Consider the following 22,169-nt stretch of genomic DNA (forward strand, 5'->3'; position numbering starts at 1 on the left):
CCACGCCAACAAGGCACTTCCCACTGCCAGAGTTAGATTGTCCAAACCATAAAAAGCCCTACAGTTGAAATCTGCCTCATGGGGCTAAATAAATAGGACAGCCATGGGTTAAAAGTGAACCTATGGTTTTCATGTGTATCAGTCAGTGAAAACCCTATGAAGTCCTTTGTCTTGCAAACTGCTCTGGGCAGTTGAGGGTGCATGGTAGAGCAACTTGCCAGCTTGGAGCCATGATTTCTGCAGGAGTTAGCTCCTGATTCCAGTGCTGATTTAGTTGACTTTAATATTTTCTTGGTACTGCATTTCTCACATAGGTTTTTATTTTTCCCCTCCAGGAAAATGAGAACTGTTACTCCAGCGTGACCTGTATTTCCAAGTCACTAGCAAATAACACTGCAGGAGGAAGGGGGGAAAAAAAGAAAAAGAAAAAGCAATATGGATGGTTTAATTGAACAGAACAGTGTGCTAATGCACAGTAAAATCAGTGAAGCTGGGAAAAGGAATGGCTTAATTAACACAAGGAACTTAGTGGCAGAGAACAGAGATGGCCTTGTCTCTGTGTACCCAACCCCACAGTATCAGAGCCACAGAGCAGGAAACCTGCCCCCTCAGGGCTGCCTGGAGAATGGAAAGAATGACTCTGTGCAGCAGCTGCTTGACCCCAACACGTTGCAGCAGACTGTGGAGTCCCACTACCGTCCCAACATCATCTTGTACTCAGAGAACATGCTGCGTGCATGGGGGGACAGCGTGAGTACTGAATGCTGCGAGACCACCTTCATTGAGGACTGCTCACCCACCAAGGACAGCTTGGAGTATCCTGACAGCAAGTTCATTGACCTCTCAGGTGATGACATCAAGATCCATACCCTCTCCTATGACGTGGAGGAGGAGGAGGATTTTCAGGAGCTGGAGGTTAGATTCTACCTGTTGCCTGATATGGCCCTGATTGGGGTGGGGTGGAAGGGGATGGCTTGGGGATGATGTGGGGAGTTCATGATGCCACCTTCAAACACTGGTGTGGGCGGTACTAGTTAATGTCTGTGACCCTGATCCAGCAAGGCAGCAGAGCCTTTTATCTCATCAGATGAGGTCCTTGATCTGTTCAAAACAATGGGCAAAAAAAAAGAGACTTGGGGGTCATCATTGACCACAAGATGAACATGAGCCTGCAATGCGATGTGGCGGCTAGTAAAGCGACCAAAACGCTGGCTTGCATCCATAGATGCTTCTCAAGCAAATCCTGGGACGTCATTCTCCCCTTGTACTCAGCCTTAGTGAGGCCGCAGCTGGAGTACTGTGTCCAGTTTTGGGCTCCACAATTCAAAAAGGATGTGGAGAAGCTTGAGAGAGTCCAGAGAAGAGCCACGCGCATGATCAGAGGTCAGGGAAGCAGACCCTACGATGACAGGCTGAGAGCCCTGGGGCTCTTTAGCCTGGAAAAGCGCAGGCTCAGGGGTGATCTGATGGCCACCTATAAGTTTATCAGGGGTGACCACCAGTATCTGGGGGAACGTTTGTTCACCAGAGCGCCCCAAGGGATGACGAGGTCGAATGGTCACAAACTACTTCAAGATCGTTTCAGGCTGGACATAAGGAAGAAATTCTTTACTGTCCGAGCCCCCAAGGTCTGGAACAGCCTGCCACCAGAGGTGGTTCAAGCGCCTTCATTGAACACCTTCAAGATGAAACTGGATGCTTATCTTGCTGGGATCCTATGACCCCAGCTGACTTCCTGCCCTTTGGGCAGGGGGCTGGACTTGATGATCTTCCGAGGTCCCTTCCAGCCCCAATGTCTATGAAATCTATGAAATCTATGAAAATTCCAGTTGACTTCATGGGGGTGTGGATATCACCCTGGACTTCAACAAAGCTACTCATATACTTCCAGGGTCACACATGCTTTGCTGGATCAGAGCCAGGATTAGCTAGCATTCTCCAAACCTCTTTTCACTACCATCTGCCCCAATGAGCATGTCAAAATGAGCCATTGTTATGTCATGAGTCAAACTGCAAATGACTGATATTTGCCAGACAAACAATAACATTTCATTCTGGTCACCCCAAAGCAAACCAAAATTCATCATGTTTCGTTTAGACAAAGTTGAAATGAAGCTTTTTGAACCTTCCTGATTTTTAGCCTTATGGACCTAAACCTGCATTTTTTTGGTAGGTAATACATTCAGGTGAAATATGCTGCCAAGTTCCCCGCATGAACTCTTAGCTTACCAAAGATCTAAGGTGACATGTTGAATGAAAATACAACTTTAGCCTGACGTGATCTAGGCAAAACTTAGAAAGCTAAATGCTTGTGCATTTCTTCCACAAGTGGGCTTCTAAGAAACGGTCAGACATAGAGGTTTGCACCTCTTGTGGAGAGATTGTTCTATGCTGTGATTGACTGAGATATCACAACAAAAAGTAGATTTTTTTTTTTTCTGGGCTGTCTCTGCATCAGAAAGACAGAAAAGAGAAATTTGCCCTATATAGTTTCATGTCTGTGGTGTTACATTTTATCTCCACAAAAGAAGAGAAATTGTCTGGTTGATGCAAGTTGGGCAGGTATGCCAAAATATTCCTGTCCTGTGGCATTTTACATTCAGTTCTAGGAAGTATGTTTATGGCAACAAATTGCTTAACTATCTCCTTTAGTGTCAGCTCTCTCGTGTGGTATTTTGATGTAGAGAACTGCAGTGGACAGTTAGCTGCACAAGGGCATTATTGACTCCTTTGGCCCTAACTTTCTGCAGCAGGAATCTTCCAAAATCAGCAACCTGTTCTGTAGCTGACTGATACTTCAATGAGGGCACGTGGTGAGCTGCAAACTTCTGGTAAATGCTACAGGACAGGGAAAGGGGAGGGGCAGGGATTTCTGGAGGTCTTATTTGTTGACTTTGGGGCAGAAATAATATTGAAACTGGGTCCTGATCCAAGACTTACTGTAGTCAGGGGGGAGCTTTCCTCTAACTCAGAAGAGGACTTTGGTTCAGGTCAGTAGTATGGGCCTGCACAGAGACAGCAGGTATGTATTTGAGGAGACTTCTCTAAGCAAAAAGCAATAGCTTCACTTGTAATCCACCCTGAATTGCAATGGAAGGAAGGAGAAAGAGTGTCTCTACTGTATCCCCAACAGTTGGGCTGAAGTGCACAGTACTGGATCCAAAGTCAGCAGGCCTGAGAGCTGTTCCAACCTTTCCCCCTGCCCTGCACTGTGACCTTGGCCAAGTCATTTTCCTACCCCTCCCTTTTTCTTTAGCCTGTGTAGACTGTAGTACCCTCTCTCCACCTACCACTTGTTTGTATGTGTAGAGCCTGATATGATTGAGTCCTAAGCTCCATTGGGTCTTCCATGAGAGATGGCAATATGAAAAAACTATTGAAGAAATTGAAAGGTTTAGTCAAACAAAGGAAATAGCAGTACAAACAGTCAGAGAAGGCATGTGCACACATATATGAGGTACACAGGATGCTCCCTTCCCTGCTGTCCATCACTACAATATCAGAATGCCACCCAATCATTGACCTCCCAGCACTGCCACTAGGCAGTGAAGCACCATCACTGTGTCTGTGGGGACTGAGGCACAGTGATGAAGCAAGCTGCCCAAGATCCTGCAGGAAGGTGGTGATGGAGCCAGCAATCGAATGAGGTCTCCTGGGTCCCCACCTACTCCCTCGCCTCCATCCTTCCATCTGCGGGGATGGTCTCTGTGTTCCTTGAAGGCTTCTGCCTCTCCCTGCCTTTTCCCTTTTGGTCAAGTTCTCCCCTCACAGTGGAACATGTAGAGGGCATTGCAAAAGGACCCTCATGGTATTTCCCAGTGGTTTCTCTCTTCCTGGGGATGTGAGTGAATAGCCCAAATGCAGTTTTGTGGGTATGGCTCCTGCATCAGGTCACTGGAGTCCATTATTGAGGCTCAAGATAGATGAAAAAAACATTAGGGCAGCAGTTGCTGAGTGGGAGACAAAGCCAAACTGGATTGTTAATTACATAAAAATGCCTGTGTATGTCTAAATGAGAAAAACAGGCTCTGAATGACACAGCAGGAGCCCTGCAAATTAGAGTTCTTTACTAACTCTCGATGAGCAAAGAATACTTTCTCCTACTAAAAATAAAACAAAGGAAGGAACAGAGTTTCTGCCTGCCCCTCTCCATAGCTAGTACTACAGTTTGATGTGGAGCAGATTGACTTTAGAGAGAACTATAAGCAGAGATCCAAGTCTTTTCACCAGTGTTTTTGAGAGGCTCCAAGGATTTGTGCCTGCCATCCAATATGCACTGCACATCACTGCACATCTGATGGAGACACACACTGTGCCAAGATACAAGGGGATGAGAGCTGCATAGCATCAGTACCAGAGCAAGGCACAGGTTTTGAAAAGGACAGTTTCCTTTTCCCCATATGTCTTTTTCATGGCTCCTTCCTAGGCCTAATCACCAAAAGTGGGACCTTTCTGAGGAGCCAAACTATGGTCGTTGCTGTCCACATGAGAAGGTTTTACCAATTTAACATAGGTTGTCAAGCTAGTTATGTTAAACAAATACACACTCTAGCGTGGGAGTGTTTATTCACATTTGACTGCCCAGTTCCAGTTTTGCACACAGCCATTTCTAGTCGATTTGAGGTGAATTGAAAGTAGCCCCTTTTAAGCCCAAATAATCAGGTCTACTCTTGGGTTTGCACTGTTGTTGGTATAGCCTTATTTTTGTTGAAAATAAAGAGTTACCATGGGTTTGGAACTCCTTAATAATAAATTATGAATATTGTATATTGACCTGGTGCTCGAGACATTTGCTGTATGGACATGTCTGTTTGATGTAATAGCAGGTCATTGTGAAAAGCAAGTAGAAAAGGCAAGAACGGCTCAACAAAGGCATTTCTCAGCAGACACGTGGGGATTGTTAAAGAACAAAGCCAGAGCCATTAGTTCAGAGGATTCTGGCTTGATCTTTGAGCCTACAAGACTGGTTTTGTCCAGAAGGGCCAAAGGCCAGGAGCACAAAACAACAAAAAATATGTATCACAGGGTGTCTCTGTCTCTTAAGAGAGGGCTGAGTTGTTCAAAAGAACCAGCCTGAGGCACCCTAAGGTGCCGGAAGAAGTTAGGCCTGTTAGGTTACCACTGGGGAATGGTAACCATTAGGTAACTTAGACTGATTCTTGTATGCTTTGTTCCTACCATTAAAATATGCAGTGATTTAGTGTTAAGAAGGCCTTTTGGTTACTGGCTTCTGAAGGGAAGTACCAAAAATGCAGAGCCCCAGTTAGATTTGGCTGATCTGCAGGGTACTGTAGTCTGGGGCCTGATCTGAGCAAAAACCAGTGACTCCAGGAAGAGTGTAAAGGAGGCCAGAGCAGGGGTGGGCAGTTATTTTGGGTGGAGGGCTACTTAATGAGTTTTGGTGAGCTGTCAAGGGCCACAAGGGTAGCCCCGCCCCTTGACAGGTGCCCCACCCACTAGCCAGCATGTTGGGACTGGAAGATCTGTCCCCAACCCCTGATCTTTACCACCAGAAGTCCCTCCCCTTGCCCCAGACGTACTCTTTTTGGCAAAGGGGTATGCCATCTTGGAACTGGAAAAAAACAAATGATTTACTAAAAATCAAAAATCTACAATAATTTATTTTAATTTTATTCAAAAAATAGTTCTGTCCTGATTTACATATGTTTGCATAGTGTATATAGAGGTGATTGCATAATAGCTTAAAATGAAGTCTTACTTTTGTATATTGTGGGGGGGTGGAGGGGTATAGGGGGTATGGGTGGGTGGGTAAAGGGTTTGTGGGGGGATGTGGGTCTGTGTGTGCAGGTTTGTATCTATGTGGGGTGTGAGGGATGTTGGTGTGTGTAGATGTGTGTGCAGAGTTTGTGGGGGAGTGGATAGGTGTGTGAGTGGATGGGTATGGGGTTTGCGGGTGTATGTGGGGTGGGGGAGCTTGTGGGTGTGTGTGGGTGTGTGTGTTTGGATGTGGGAGTATGGGGGTGTGGAGAGGAGGGTGGCCGGGATGTGTCAGGTTGGGAGATGTGGGGTGTGCATGGGTGGGTGTGGATGTGTATGTATAGTGGTGCAAGGGGGGGTGTAGGTGCATGTGTATGGTGGGGTTTCATAGATCTCATTGATGCTAGGGTCAGAAGGGACCTCAACAGATCATCAAGTCTGACCCCCTGCATAGGCAGGAAAGAGTGCTGAGTTCAGATGACCCCAGCCAAATGCCTATCCAGCCTTCTCTTAAAGACCCCCAAGGTAGGGGAGAGCACCACCTGTCTTGGAAGCCCATTCCAAATTTTGGCCACTCTTACCGTGAAGAAGTTTTTCCTGATATCTAGCCTAAATCTGCTCTGTCAGTTTGTGACCATTGTTCCTTGTTACCCCAAGAGGCGCCCTGGTGCACAGAGCATCTCCGATCCCTTGCTGCGTCCCCCTAATGAATTTGTAGGCAGCCACAAGATTACCTCTCAGCCTTCTCTTGCAGAGTCTGAAGAGGTCCAGGTCCCTCAGTCTCTCCTTATAGGGCTTGTCCTGTAAACCCCTAACCTACGAGTGTCCCTCCTCTGGACCCTCTCAAGTCTATCAACGTCCTTCTTGAAGTACGGCACCCAAAACTGGACGCAGTATTCCAAATGCAGTCTGACCAATGCCGCATAAAGGGAAGTATCACCTCCTTGGATCTATTTGTCATGCATCTGCTGATGCGTGATAAAGTGCGATTAGCTTTGCTGATGATTTCATCACACTGACAACTCATGTTCATCTTGGAGTCCACTATGACTCCGAGATCCCTTTCCACTTCTGTGCTGCTGAGAGGGTCACTTCCCAGCCAATAGGTGTGCTGGATATTTTTGCACTCTAGGTGCAGCACTTTGCACTTGTCCTTGTTGTACTGCATCCTATTGTGTACTGCCCACTTTTCTAACCTGTCCAAGTCTGCCTGCAATCGTTCCCTACCCTCCAGGGTGTGCACTTCACCCCACAATTTAGTATCGTCCACAAACTTGGACAGAGTACACTTCACACCCACATCCAAGTCACTGCTGAACATATTGGAGAATACAGGTCCAAGGACTGAACCGTGTGAGACCCCACTACCCACATCCTTCCAGGTCGATACCGACCCATCTACTACCACTCTCTGGGCACTAAGCCAATTTGCCACCCACCTGACTGTGTGAACATCTATGCCACAGCCTCTTAATTTATTTATGAGAATAGGATGAGATACTGTATTGAAGGCCTTGTTAAAGTCAAAGAAAATGACATCCACCTCTACTCCTGCATCTAAGCATTTTGTGACTCTGTCATAAAATGAAGCCAGATTAGTGAGGCCTGATCTACCTGCTACAAATCCATGCTGGTTGCCCTGCTGCATTATTTTTCCCGCTGGACTCCCACAAATATGATCCTTCATAATCTTTTCCAAGACCTTTCCAAGGATGGAGGTGAGACTGATTGGCCTATAATTACTCAGATCCTCCTTCCTCCCCTTCTTGAAAATAGGGACCACGCTGGCCCTTTTCCTCCAGGACCTGACCCAAGCTCCACGGGCACTCAAACAACCATGCGAGTGGTTCTGCTATGACACCGACCAATTCCTTCAGTACTCTCAGATGCAGCTCATCCGAGCCTGGTGACTTGAACACATCCAGTTCATCCAAGTGACTCTGCACCAAGTCAGTGTCAACAGTTGATGGGCTGGTGTCCCTCTGATGCCCATCTGAGAACGCATTAGGACACGTATTTTGAGCCCTGTTCAAGAACACTGAGGCAAAAACAACTTCTTAAATGGTTCCTGGCCATGAGGCATGCCTGTCTACATTTTATGTGTGCCTAGGAGTATCAGGGCTCAGGCACCATATGTTAACAGGGGGCTGCAGTTTCGACCTAGAGCCTTGGTCTTGGCTGCTCTGATACCAGGACATTGCTTTATCTCTTTGCAGGCTTGTCACATGCTCATGTCCCGGGGAAGGTGAAAGTCTCAGGGTCATAGCTAAAGAAGCTGACAGATCGACGGCCTAGTAGGAGTATACTCACCAGACACCAAAATTTTGTGACAGTCAGTACAGGCAAAAGAGCCAGCAGACAGCGTCTGTCATGGTATTGCATTCCTCTCCTCTGTTTTAACTCAGAACTAAAGCCAGGCTGGATCTCCGTGCTTCACTAAGTGGGCTCTGGACTTAGCCGTACAGTTGAGCAGTCCAATACCAGATGGCCAAGCAGCAGGGTGAATGTGGGCTGCAAAGGCAGGTGATCGCCCATCCCTCAGAGCTGGAGCCTCTGGACAAGAGCACTCAGCAATGACAGGTTGTGGAGGGCAGGGGGTCCAAACAGAAGGCGAAGCAGAGTACTGGGAAAGCCATGCAGAAAAGCCATCAGCCCTCTGTGATAATTCTCTCCTCTTGCCTCTGCAACATGCTCTGCCCAGGGGGGCTGCATGGCCTTTCGAAAAAGAAAAGTGAAAAGGATTGATCAGAGCATCGCCTGAAAGAATATGAGACATTCTGACACTGTGGTGATGGGCACGACTAGAACAGAGACTGGAGAGATTGAGGAAGTGGGCACAGGGGGTGCCCCATCCCTTTCAAAGCCAGGAGAATGTTCAAGGTTATTTTTCTTCATCTGTTTACTTCCTTATTTCCTTGCCTCTGCCCCAGTCTTGTTCCCTTCTTAGATTCATAGATTCATAGATTCATAGATGTTAGGGTCGGAAGGGACCTCAATAGATCATCGAGTCCGACCCCCTGCATAAGCAGGAAAGAGTGCTGGGTCTAGATGACCCCAGCTAGATACTCATCTAACCTCCTCTTGAAGACCCCCAGGGTAGGGGAGAGCACCACCTCCCTTGGGAGCCTGTTCCAGACCTTGGCCACTCGAACTGTGAAGAAGTTCTTCCTAATGTCCAATCTAAATCTGCTCTCTGCTAGCTTGTGGCCATTGTTTCTTGTAACCCCCGGGGGCGCCTTGGTGAATAAATACTCACCAATTCCCTTCTGTGCCCCCGTGATGAACTTATAGGCAGCCACAAGGTCGCCTCTCAACCTTCTCTTGCGGAGGCTGAAAAGGTCCAGTTTCTCTAGTCTCTCCTTGTAGGGCTTGGTCTGCAGGCCCTTGACCATACGAGTTGCCCTTCTCTGGACCCTCTCCAGGTTATCCGCATCCTTCTTGAAGTGTGGCGCCCAGAATTGCACGCAGTACTCCAACTGCGGTCTGACAAGCGCCCTATAGAGGGGAAGTATCACCTCCTTGGATCTGTTCGTCATGCATCTGCTGATGCATGATAAAGTGCCATTGGCTTTTCTGATGGCTTCGTCACACTGCCAACTCATGTTCATCTTGGAGTCCACTAGGACTCCAAGATCCCTCTCCACCTCTGTGCCACCCAGCAGGTCATTCCCTAGGCTGTAGGTGTGCTGGACATTTTTCCTCCCTAGGTGCAGCACTTTGCATTTCTCCTTGTTGAACTGCATCCTGTTGTTTTCTGCCCACTTGTCCAACCTATCTAGGTCTGCCTGCAGCTGTTCCCTGCCCTCCGGCGTGTCCACTTCTCCCCATAGCTTTGTGTCATCTGCAAACTTGGACAGAGTACATTTCACTCCCTCGTCCAAGTCACTGATGAAGACATTAAAGAGTATCGGTCCAAGGACCGAGCCCTGCGGCACCCCACTGCCCACACCCTTCCAGGTCGATACCGACCCATCCACCACGACTCTCTGGGTGCGACCCTCTAGCCAATTCGCCACCCACCGGACTGTGTAGTCATCCAAGTCACAGCCTCTTAACTTGTTCACCAGTATGGGGTGGGATACCGTATCGAAGGCCTTCCTGAAGTCTAAGTATACGACATCCACCTCCTCCTGTGTCCAGGCGTTTCATAACCTGGTCATAGAAAGAGACTAGATTGGTCAGGCATGATCTGCCCGCCACAAACCCATGCTGGTTTCCCCTCAGCATAATTTGCCCTGCCGGGCTCTCACAAATGTGAGCCTTGATAATTTTTTCAAAGACTTTGCCAAGGATGGAGGTGAGACTGACTGGCCTATAGTTGCCCGGGTCCTCCTTCCTCCCCTTTTTGAAAATGGGGACCACGTTAGCCCTTTTCCAGTCCTCCGGGACTTGGCCTGTGCGCCACGAGCATTCGAATATTCCTGTCAGCGGCTCTGCAATGATGTCGGCCAGTGCCTTCAGCACCCTCGGATGGAGCCCATCCGGGCCTGCCGACTTAAAGGCATCCAGTTCTTCCAAGTGACTCTGCACCACCTCAGGATCTACGTATGGAAGTCCGGCGCCTTGCTGCTGCCTCTCTACAACCCCAGTGAGAGACTTGTCGTGCCCCTCGCTTAGGAACACTGAGGCAAAGAACTCGTTGAGGAGTTCAGCCTTGTCCCCCCTATCTGTCACCAATTGTTTCTGCCCATTTAGCAGGGGTCCTATTCCTCCCTGGGCCTTCCTTTTACTCCCAATATATCTAAAAAACAATTTCTTGTTGTCTTTTACTTGGGCCCTTTGCCACTTCCCTTCTCTCTTCACCTGCTCTTAGGAGAGGGGCTGAGAGCAGACCCTGTTCTCTCAGTAAACAGGAGACCAGAGTGTTAAGCACATTCCTCTTAGGAAGAAAGAACAGAGAGTAACTGCTTTTGAATGGCAGGCCACCAAAAGCACCATTGCTCTGCTAACTGAAACCAGATGAGGAACTGGCCTCGAGGGCTGGGTCCAATCCCACCGCAACCCACTTCATTCCAGCAGTTCATTAGAAATTTTTTATTTTCAAGGAATGGGGGGGAAATGATATTTTGTGGAAGCATAGTCCTCCAAAGGGTTCTGTGAACTGACAAGTCCATTTCTAAACCTGTCAGCATGGAAACAATGTTATTGTTTTCTCACAATTCCTCCTACCCCTGTTTTTCAACCAGAAATAAATCTGTCATATGCCATCAGTGTTGGTATGCTGGTACCACCAGGAGGCTGGAGCCCTTCTGCAAAAATGCTTTTCAAGCTCAGAAAACACAGAGATAGTCCCTACGCCCAACAGCTTAAAGTCTGTGCATGTGGCCGTAGACAACAGGAAGATAGCTGTAAGGATAGTGCCAGGAGACAGTTGTGGTCATCAGAATAGCCATGTGGCCCCAGCCACTTAAACAACACTGTGCCCTATGTATCCAGAGGTGTGCACCTATGCACCCAGAAGCTTGGAGCAGACTGAGCATCATCTGCACAGCATAGGGAAAAGAACAGTGCATAAAAGCAGCACCCCAGGAGGAGGCAGAGGGATCACTGTGCTTCAGGGATGCATTTTACCATGGGAGAGCCCAGCTGTACTGTGGGGGTGGGGCAGGAGCATGAGCAGTTTGCCACAGCCATGGTTGTCTGGCTGGCACAGAGAGGGTGAAACCATAGCTCTGCCTCCTCCCAGTCTCCTCAACTCTTGGGAGGAGAGCCTGGTCTGCAGCCGCTGTGATCCCTCTGAAGGTATATCTGTATTGCTGAGGAGAAGAATGCTTAGAAGTCAGGCTAAAATAGAAGCAGAGGCATAAGAATTCAGACTTTAATTTGGATTACAAGCATGAATTTAGCACCAAGCTCCTTCATAGGCTTGGCCTCCAGCTGTGCATCAGAGCTGAAACCCAGTTTGCCATGGCCTCATTGCTGTTTTGACATTTGTTTGCTAACCTGGCCCAGCCCATTTGAGTTAGGGACACACCTATTTTTTTACTTGCCAAAGGTACAGGCAGCCCTTAACAAGCTGTGGAAGGAATGCATGGCAGAAACTCTCATTGCCCCCTTCTCGCTGAGCTGAGCATCTTACAAATAGTCAAAATGTAGCTCTGTGCTAGAGGTCAAATCTGTTATGATCTCGTCCTTAGGAGTCACTGGCAAAACCTTTTACTGCTCCTGCTGTGCAAGTCTGGGCTCATAAGGTGGTACAGATGTGCTCACCACCATGGCACTTGCTGCCACATGCTATGTGGAGCTGACCTGAAAAAGCTCAGTCAGTCCTGAGCCCACCAGGATAGAATTGTTCAGGTCTACTAGTTCCTGTATCCAATGGCATGCAAGGGAGCGATGTGCTAGCATCACATCCAGCCGCCTTTGACTTCCCAGCCTGAATGACCAGGTACCAATCACAGCTGGGAGCAGCACCTTAACCTCAGTACAGAGCAGGGCTCAGACAGAGCTAGGAACCAGAAAACTTTAATTGAGACACTTTAATTGCCTCAGCACCCAGCCTGAGCAACTCCTAATAGTGGAGACTTGAAATGAGAGCTCTTCAGAGTGATGTTTCTTTAGTGGAGGCCATGGTGCTTTACTGGAACTATAATCTGATCAATGGTCCCAGCCTGAGAAGGAGAATGGGGACTTGAGGCATCTGAACTGCCCCTCCCATAAGACACTGGCAGTGTGCTCAAATTTACATTTTTAGGTGTAATGTTGATGAAAATTTAGTGTTCAAATTTCTTGTAAGGGAAGAATACCTTAATTCTTCATGGAAAAACCTTATTTTTCCACTCAGTGTTGTTACCACACACTTCCACTTCCCCCTCCACTCCATCTCCCCAATAAATAGCCAACCATAAAAGCAATATGCTGCATATTCTTGCTGTTAAACAGATCACTTAGAGGCCCATCTCTTTCAATAAAACTATTTACCTACTTAGGTATCTCTAGAATGCTTATAAATATCTTATGAGTTCTTTATGCTACAACTAATGGATCAACAAACTATCCAGTAGGGCTGTATTAAAATATTACACAGATTTCTTCCTCAAATATTCTTTAGTTAAAGTTCACATGTAGCTGGGTTTTTGTTTTTTATCCAGAAGTGCTGCTTTTTATTCTACACTCCTGCTACCATTCTGTCTTGCCTCTAGGTAACTCACTTATTTGAAGAAATCCAAGCTATTGATAATTGTCCCAAAGTGAATTATTTCTAGTTGTGGCATAAAAGACAGAAATGAGTTCTATTTAAATGAAAGAAAAACATTCAGGAAATTCAAAAATAGCCTCCATGAGATGAAATGAATAGGATGTTTAAGTTGAGTAAAGAATATATGTAACATTTTGTCTCCAAAGGACATCTTGTTCTAGCTAAATCCTCTTTTTTCTACACATTGCTGCATGCTGTTTTAAACAGGTCCCTCCAGACCAACTATAAAAAATCTAGAAGGGAAAAAGAAACATATTCCATATTCTGTGTTCTGTTCCACTTGGTCCCTTGACTCAAGGCTCTTGAAAATCTCTGTATCTGTCCATGTACGTAGACATCCATTCCCCTCTGGGATTTCACACTCATTAATGTAGCCTAGTCCACAAAGTACTCCTGGGAGATGGGAATAGTCATGTTTTCCTATTTTATACACGGGGGAGCTGAAGCACTGGGTAAATTAAATGATTTGCCCAAGCTTATATAGGAAATCTGTGACTGAGATTGAGACTCAGGTTGGCTGCCTAGGACACATTATTTATAAAGACATAAGGATATGAAATGATATTTCATAAAATCTTAGAAAAGTAGGGCTGGACAGGCCCTCAGGAGATTATCTAGTTCAACCTCCTGCTCAAGGCAGAATTAGGCATGTCTAAACCATCTCAGACTTGATTGTCTAATCTCCCTTATCAAAGGAGGAAAAATTGTTTAATTACTGGAAAACAACTGGAACACAAAGATGGGAAGAGGTGTTCAGAACCAGAGGATCCAATCCTCAGCTGATGTGACCCACTATAGCTTGATTTATATCAGCCAAGGGGCTGGGGTAAAGTTCTGTTTTAGCTGAAATTAATAGATGTCCCTGATTTCAGTAGAGCCAGGAGTTCATCCATACTCTCTCCTTGCTCTCCATGGTGCCTAAACCAAGGATGAAATGATCAACAGGATGCCAGGGCCTTTGATGTCTGCCAGATAATCATTGTAAAATGTCTGGGCAAGAGATCAATTTGTATGACCTTGGTCCCAAATAAACAGTGGTTTAAGAGCTATATCTTCTTGACAAGGCCTTGCCTGTCAATTCAGTGCACTCACTTCTCCAAGTGAAATACATAATGTCCTATTCTGTGGAAGTGGCCATTTCCTCTAATGTTGGAAAACTAACTGCTTTCCACCCTTGCAAAGTGATAGACCTTGTGCAAAGGTGACTTAGTTCCCCAATGCCTGTTCTGCTTTGGTGCAGAAAAGCTGAATGGACCAATTCTCATTTTTTATATCAGATGCACTCCATCGCCTGTTCTGGAAGAAGACCTACAAGGTTTGTATGTGGATGAGATTCTAGGTAGGCAAAATGATAATACAACATGCATGGGATGAGATCTCAGCATATAGTGTGCCCTTGCCATTTCAGCTACCAGAAGAGCCACCACTTTCTACAGTGTCATTGCAAAACCTCTGGAATCCAGAGCACTGGTATTATCCCCATTTTGCACATGGGAAAGCCAAGGCACAGAGAAGTTATCCAATTTGCTCATGGTCACATACTGGACATCTGTGGCTGAACAGGTTTCCTTAGTTTCAGACCACTGCCTTAACCACCAGACAACCCCTCCCTTTCTGACTGAGTGCAAACATTAGCTCCTGAGACCATGGTCATCAAAAGACCTACGCTTGACTGCAACAAGACAATGTAAGTGGGTATATGAGTTTCCAGAATCTGGCACAATCATAGCACCCAGGCCCCCCACAATGTTGTGAACCTCTCAGGGTTTTCATTAGAATCCTTAGGAGAGAAAACTGATCTTTGGCATTCATTGTCTGAATTGAGAAACTAGGCTGGGGATTTTTGTTTTGTTTTGTTTTGGTTTTCTTCCCACAGTTAGGGCTAGATTCTACTCCTTCTACTATGCAACTACTGTATTTTCTCACATACAACATGCACCTTTCACAAAAAAAAGAGGTCCTGGAAGTTGGAATGTACAGTATATGTGAGAAATATGGTAAGAGCAGTTTCTGCCTCTTCCTGAGTGAAACTGAAAGTAAAATCTGCAAGGGTCTGCAGGGAGCAAAACAAGTAGGCTCCACTCCTTGGCTGTTGCAATTTAGTTCATTACTGCAAGGAAAGATCTTTCTTTTTTTCTGCCCTTCAAAAGTAAGGTGTATATTTATATTCTGGGGTGTTTTGTAGGCAAAAAAATATGGTAGTTGTGATTCAAGTGGGTGGGTCCTCCTCCTCTTTGCTGCCTTCTTGTGATTCAGAGTATAATGATGCTGTTACAAAAGTAGATACATTTGTAGATGTTCAGGATTTGAAGTGGATGGAACAGAATTGCAGTTAGGTGCCTGAGCCCACTTAGGTGCAGAATAGGTACAGGGCTGTCCCTAGGGTTCGGTGAATTGGGGTGACTTCCTCAAGCCCCATGCTTTAGGGGACCTCACACTTTGACATCTGAGGGCTGAAGCAGAGGTACTGCCTAGAGCCCGCCGCACAGCACAACCTGGACTGGAGCTCCTGAGAGGCTGCCAGTCACCATAGCTCAGCTCGGCTTGGATCCTCCCACCTCAAGGGTGTCCCTGACCCAGCCCAGCCTGCTCAATGCGGCCTTCAGCTGCTCCATGCTGCAGGCAGCCCCCCAGGGCAGGCTGTGCCAGCGACAGTGCCCTCAGTGCTGGGGCCAGGGCTGCCACCTCCATCCTGCTCTGCAGCCCACACCACCCAGCTCTCTTAAGGGGGCCCCTGCACAGGCTGATTTGCTCCAGGCCCCTCACCCCCTAGGATAGGCCCCGAATAGGTGGAACAGAATCTGGCCCTTCTTGGAAACCCAAACAGGATGTTATCTGCCTCCTGGTTTCACAAGCAAGTTGAGGAACTTTCCTTGTCCAAGGTAGCTTCAATATTTACTATGCACTTTTGCAGCTGCAGCACATAGTTGTTCTTTTCTGCTGAATTCACACAAAATTGACAGGACTGAGCTATTAATATTAAAAACTACCCTGTGTAGGTCACCCATGGAGATTGCTGAAAAACTGACCCTATCACTGGTCTTTGTACCTGAGACCTAGGCTGGGTGATGGGGTCTTCTTTGCCTCCCCAAGCTAAGACCAGGAACTCGTTTCACTGGGGATGTTCCATGAGTTCCAAATCCCCTGGGACTTTCAATAGAAGTTGGGTGCTTGATTCTCTTCTGCCCCTTGTGGGGCCGCCCTCTGGCCTTAGTTCTTAATGCAACAACTTCTCCTTGTATCCTGAGTATCTCTGGGTGATGCTCCACCTCTCAGCTGCACAGGAATCTTGGTCAGGGGACATGATTATAATTCCAGTAGTTTAGAGCCATTGTGGGTGGTTAGGGCAGGAAAGGGACAGGACGTCTTGTAAGTGGAATAGGCAGACTGAGAAGTCAAGGGGCTTGGTCATAGGTCTGACCACATCCTTGCACTGTGCAAACTTGATTTAAGGGTGAAAGAATCATTACCTTTTATTTTCATTTAACTTTTCCTCCCTAAAAGGGAAGTGCTTATTAGGCCTGTGCAAAGCAGCTAGTATTTGCTTTGGATTTAAATTCGGCCAATTGGGGGGACAGTGATTTGATTCAGTGATTTGAATCACTGTCCCAAATCGATTCAGTCGAATCTGATGCCAAATCTCCAAATCACACATGCCCCATCCCTCGCCCGCTCTCAGTGGCTGTCCTGCCCTCCCCAACTCCCAGCACTTTGAAAAAAAAAGCCCCAACTCACTGGGTGCTGCCGGGCAAGGGGGGTGATACCTGCTGCCCCACACTGCCCCATGCTGCAGGGAGGGTTCTGCATGAGCCCCCCAACCCTCCCCCCAACTCTTCCAGCCCCCCACCCCCCCATGGTTGCCCTGTCTGCCGCAGCTCCGGCCCTGTAAGAAAAAAAAATCCCAAACCCCTGGATTCACTGTTCCTGCCTAGCAAGGGGCGATCCCCGCTGCCCACCACTGCAACACATGAGGGGGCTCTTCCATGAGCCCCCTGAAGCCCCAAGGCTACTGCAGGAGCTGGTGAGTCCTGGGGTTTTTCTTTTTTTTTTTTTTTTCTTAAAGGGCCAGAGCTGAGGAGGGCAGGGCAGCCATGGGGGGGCTGAGATAGCAAGGTGGGGGGAGGGGGGCTTGTGGCAGAGCCCCCCATGCATCATGGGGCAGTGGGGGGCAGCGGGGATCGCCCCCGCTCCTGGAAGCACCCGGTGAGTTGGGGCTTTTTTTTAAAGCACCAGGAGCTGGGGTGGGCAGGGCAGCCATGGGGAGGGGGGCCTGGGTGAGCAGGCAGGAGATGGGGGCTGGCAGGGGTCCCCCCATGGTCCGCTCCACCTCTCCCCCATCCCCTGTTTACCAGCTTGGAGTCTGGCTGCAGCTCCTTGCTTCAGCAGGAGGGGACTGTCCGAATCATGAAAGCCCTCCTAATCCTTTCCAAAAATTCAGAGAGCTTCGAATTGATTCAGACCTTTTTATCATCCCCCTGATTCGATTTGGATTTGGAGATGGTCTTGGAAATAATAATCTTCTCTTTTAGTGCCCGTTCCATGAGTCTCTTATTCCCTTTTAGTATCATGCATCTTTACGCATGCTCCAGGGATAGGGAAGAGGGGCACTTTAATTAAAGTGGCTCTCGGGAGCCGCTCTATTTAAAGTGACCACAGTGTCTCATGCATTCAGCTTTCTGCACTTAAAAATGGTGGTGGGGGCACTTTAACTAAAGTTCATTTGACAAGCTTTAGCTAAAGTGCCCCTGACGCCATTTTGAAACATAGGGATGCTGAATACATGAGACACTGAGGCTGCTACTTAGCATGCTGCAGTAGACTCAGTTAATCGAGTCTCATTCTCTAATTACAATGCATCAGAGCAGGCGTCCCACACATCTACAAGCACCCATAGTTTTTTAACACCCCTCTCAGCCCCATACCAGCTACAGCCCAGGGATTCACATAGTGGAATGTAGTGACTACAGGCAATCCCATGGTAACATTCCCATAGCAGGAGAATGTAAGCACTGTTTCTTTAAGACTTTAACTAAAAGGAGGCAGGAGGTCTACAGAAAAGCAGAAGGAGACTTCTGGGAAAAACTTTCTCTTTTCTCTGATAGGTAAATTCTGAATTGGTATTAAGTGCAGTTGGTACATGGGGGTTAGTATGGCTATTGAGAAGGACGAATTAGCTCCAGGTGTTACTCAGCACTGGAATAGACTCTGTAGAGATGTTGTGGAAATCTCCATTCTTGGAATTTTTTGAGAGTTGGTTGGATAATTTTTTATCTAGGATGGTTTACATAAGCCGGGTTTTGAACTAAATGATTTCATGTGGTCCCTTCCAGCCCTTGTTTTCTATGATTCTATCATTGGCTTTTGATTCCCCAAAGATTAATGATAGAGATGTAAGTCTATGTTTGCAATTACAGTACTCCAAAAAAAAGATGTAATTAGTCCCAATGTAGCAGTCTCCTTCCTGCTCCAGCATTGACTTCCTGTCATCCAAAAAAAGGTGTGCTAGCAGCAAGTTGTTGAATGTAAGTTACTGTTGTCCCACAGATGGAATAACTCAGTGTTTCTAGGTATCGTGGTGATAGATTAATTCAAAATCCACAGTTAAGACAAGGATGTGTCCAGGCAACTACGGTGTGGTACTAATAATAGCCGTGTTGTGATTTTTATAGATTTCATAGGTTTCATAGACATTAGGGTTAGAAGGACTTTGCAAAATCATTGGGCCCAGCCCCCTGCCCATGGATCAGGAAGTCAGCTGGGGTCAGATCATATCAGCAAGATAATCATCCAAGCATTTCTTAAACGTATCCAGAGTAGGTGATTGCACCACTCCTGGGGGAGTCTATTCCAGACTCTGGAGACTCAGATGGCAAAGAAGTTTTTCCTTATGTCCAGAGTGGCCGAATACCATTTCTGTCTCTCTCCAAACTTTATTATCTGACAATTTGGTTACATTGGTCACTGCAGAGGGCAGACACCTCTGGATCCCATCTGCTTCAGGTAACCCTGAGTTGTAACATGAGCAGGATACATTCCTGAAGGAGGGGGGAAACTTGCTCCCTCTCTCTACATGACTGGCATCACATACCTGGGAGCGGGGCACTTATGCTCCCTATTGTTCTAAGCAATGCCAACATGACTGGGACGGGGCTAAAGACCCTGCCAGTCTACCCGGCGACCAGTGATGCATTTCAAATTGGTTGGCTGGCAGCCACCAGATGCTGGCCTTCATTGTATCAGGTAAATGAGGTCATACGGTCTATATAAGTTAAGGACTGCCCAGGAGGAGGGGCAGTAGCCATGATGAGAACTCAGAGAGAAGCTGGACCATCTGAAACTCTCTCTCTTGAAACTTATGATCAATGAACTGCCTGCCTCTAGAGAGAATCTCCACCTGCCTCTGGATGATACTTGTGAGTAAGCTACCCAAGATCTAACTAGATATATAGCTTGCAGTAACTCAGATGCATGATCAAAGGCTACCATGCTACTGTTTGCTCTAAGGTATTTCTCTGGTATTGCTCTATAGGAGCTCATCCTCCTGCTCAGTGCAAACAATTACGATGTCATAGGGATCACGGAGACCTGGTGGGACTCCACCCATGACTGGACCACGGGGATAGATGGCTATACCCTGTACAGGAGGGATCGTGTAGAGAAAAGGGGCGGGGGTGTAGCTCTCTATGTTAAGGAAAGCTACGCATCCCTGCAAGCCGATATTGGCGACCAGGGTGGACGGCTGGAGACCCTCTGGGTTAAAATCCGTGGGGAACACGGCACAGGGGACACAATGGTGGGAGTCTATTACAGACCTCCCACCCAAAGTCCTGAGCTAGACCAGGAGTTTGCCCAGGAACTGGCTGAGGCAGCTTGCTCCAGGACCATGGTTGTCATGGGTGACTTCAATTACCCAGACATCTCGTGGGAGGATCGCTCAGCAAAATCTGAGCGGTCGCAGAGCTTCCTCTCGTGCGTGGATGACCTCTACCTGACTCAAGAAGTCTATGGGCCAACGAGAGGCAAAGCGCTGCTCGACCTGGTGCTGGCTACTGGGGAGGACCTAGTCAGCGACCTAGTGATCGATGGGAAGCTGGGTGACAGCGACCACGAGCTGATCACCTTCACCATCTGCCGAAAAGCTGGCAAGTCGGTCAGCAACACGCAAGTCCTTGACTTCAGGAAAGCCGACTTTGACAAGCTCAGGAGGCTTGTCAGTGAGGCCCTAAGGGACTGTGACCGCAGGGAGAGGGGAGTTCAAGAAGAGTGGTTGCTCCTCAAGGGAGCGATCCTCAATGCACAAACTAAGTTTATTCCATCTCGGAGGAAAGGCAGCAAGAGGGCACAGCAGCCCCCCTGGCTCTCCAGGGACCTAGCAGACCTCCTGAGGCTAAAAAGAAAGGCCTACAAAGGATGGAGGATGGGAGTCACCTCCAAGGAGGATTATTCTGCACTGGTCCGGTCCTGTAGGGAGCAGACCAGGAAAGCCAAGGCTGCAACTGAACTCCAGCTAGCTTTGAGCATCAAGGACAATAAAAAGTCCTTTTTCAGATATATGGGGAGCCGGAGGAAAAGCAGGGGCAACGTTGGACCCCTGCTGAACCAGATGGGGCAACTGACAACTGACGCCCAGGAAAAAGCCAACCTATTAAATAGGTACTTTGCATCGGTCTTTCATCAGCCCCATGGGACGCCCGTGCCTGCTACAGGGCCGGGAAGTCCGGGTGAGGGTGATCCCCTGCCCTCCATTAATGCTGACTTTGTGAAGGAACATCTTGAGAAGCTGGATACCTTCAAGTCAGCTGGCCCTGACAATCTTCACCCCAGGGTACTCAAGGAGCTGGCGAGCATCATAGCCCAGCCTCTAGCGCGGATCTTTGAAAACTCTTGGCGCTCTGGTGTAGTGCCCGAAGACTGGAAGAAGGCCAACGTGGTGCCTATCTTCAAGAAAGGGAGGAAAGTGGATCCAGCTAACTATAGGCCCATCAGCCTGACTTCTATCCCGGGGAAGATCTTAGAAAAGTTTATTAAGGAGGCCATCCTTAATGGACTGGCCGACGCCAATATCTTAAGGGATAGCCAGCACGGGTTTGTTGCGGGTAGGTCTTGCTTGACCAATCTCATTTCCTTCTACGACCAGGTGACCTATCACCTGGACAAGGGAGATGAGATTGATGTCATATATCTTGACTTCAAAAAAGCCTTCGATCTGGTGTCCCATGATCGTCTCTTGGAGAAACTGGCCAATTGTCGCCTTGGGTCCCCCACGATCCACTGGCTGGAAAATTGGCTCCGGGGTCGGACCCAGAGGGTAGTAATTGATGGAAGTCACTCATCGTGGTGTCCTGTGACCAGTGGGGTCCCCCAGGGCTCTGTCCTTGGACCCATACTGTTCAACATCTTCATTAACGATGTGGACACTGGAGTCAGAAGCGGACTGGCCAAGTTCGCCGATGACACCAAACTTTGGGGCAAAGCATCCACGCCAGAAGACAGGCGGGTGATCCAGGCTGACCTGGACAGGCTCAGCAAGTGGGCGGATGAGAATCTGATGGTGTTCAATGCCGATAAATGCAAGGTTCTCCACCTTGGGAAGAAAAACCCGCAGCATCCTTATAGGCTCGGCAGTGCTATGTTGGTTAGCGCTATGGAAGAAAGAGACTTGGGGGTCATCATTGACCACAAGATGAACATGAGCCTGCAATGCGATGCTGCAGATAGTAAAGCGACCAAAACGCTGGCTTGCATCCATAGATGCTTCTCAAGCAAATCCCGGGACGTCATTCTCCCCCTGTACTCGGCCTTGGTGAGGCCGCAGCTGGAGTACTGCGTCCAGTTTTGGGCTCCACAATTCAAAAAGGATGTGGAGAAGCTTGAGAGAGTCCAGAGAAGAGCCACGCGCATGATCAGGGGTCAGGGAAGCAGACCCTACGATGACAGGCTGAGAGCCCTGGGGCTCTTTAGCCTGGAAAAGTGCAGGCTCAGGGGTGATCTGATGGCCACCTAGAAGTTTATCAGGGGTGATCACCAGTATCTGTGGGAACGTTTGTTCACCAGAGCGCCCCAAGGGATGACAAGGACGAATGGTCACAAACTACTACAAGATCGTTTCAGGCTGGACATAAGGAAGAATTTCTTTACTGTCCGAGCCCCCAAGGTCTGGAACAGCCTGCCGCCGGAGGTTGTTCAAGCGCCTTCATTGAACACCTTCAAGATGAAACTGGATGCTTATCTTGCTGGGATCCTATGACCCCAG

The 22,169-nt window shown here is 47.8% G+C and overlaps 1 protein-coding gene across 4 annotated transcripts in view; it reads left to right on the top strand.

The window, feature by feature from the left end:
• The window catches only part of SYNDIG1 (synapse differentiation inducing 1), a 175,371-nt gene that overhangs the window by 32,217 nt on the left and 120,985 nt on the right, over window positions 1–22,169 (top strand). For all 4 annotated transcript variants that reach the window (XR_009458940.1, XR_009458941.1, XM_059720260.1 and 1 more), the window contains exon 2: window positions 336–915. Coding sequence is in view for 2 of the 4 variants with exons in the window: in XM_059720260.1 (XP_059576243.1) it covers window positions 436–915 (480 nt within the window). In the remaining 2 variants the exon portion in view is untranslated. The remainder of the gene's footprint in view (window positions 1–335; window positions 916–22,169) is intronic.

This window comes from Alligator mississippiensis, chromosome 1 (genome assembly GCF_030867095.1).
Source record: "Alligator mississippiensis isolate rAllMis1 chromosome 1, rAllMis1, whole genome shotgun sequence".
Classification (NCBI taxonomy): Eukaryota; Metazoa; Chordata; order Crocodylia; family Alligatoridae; genus Alligator; species Alligator mississippiensis.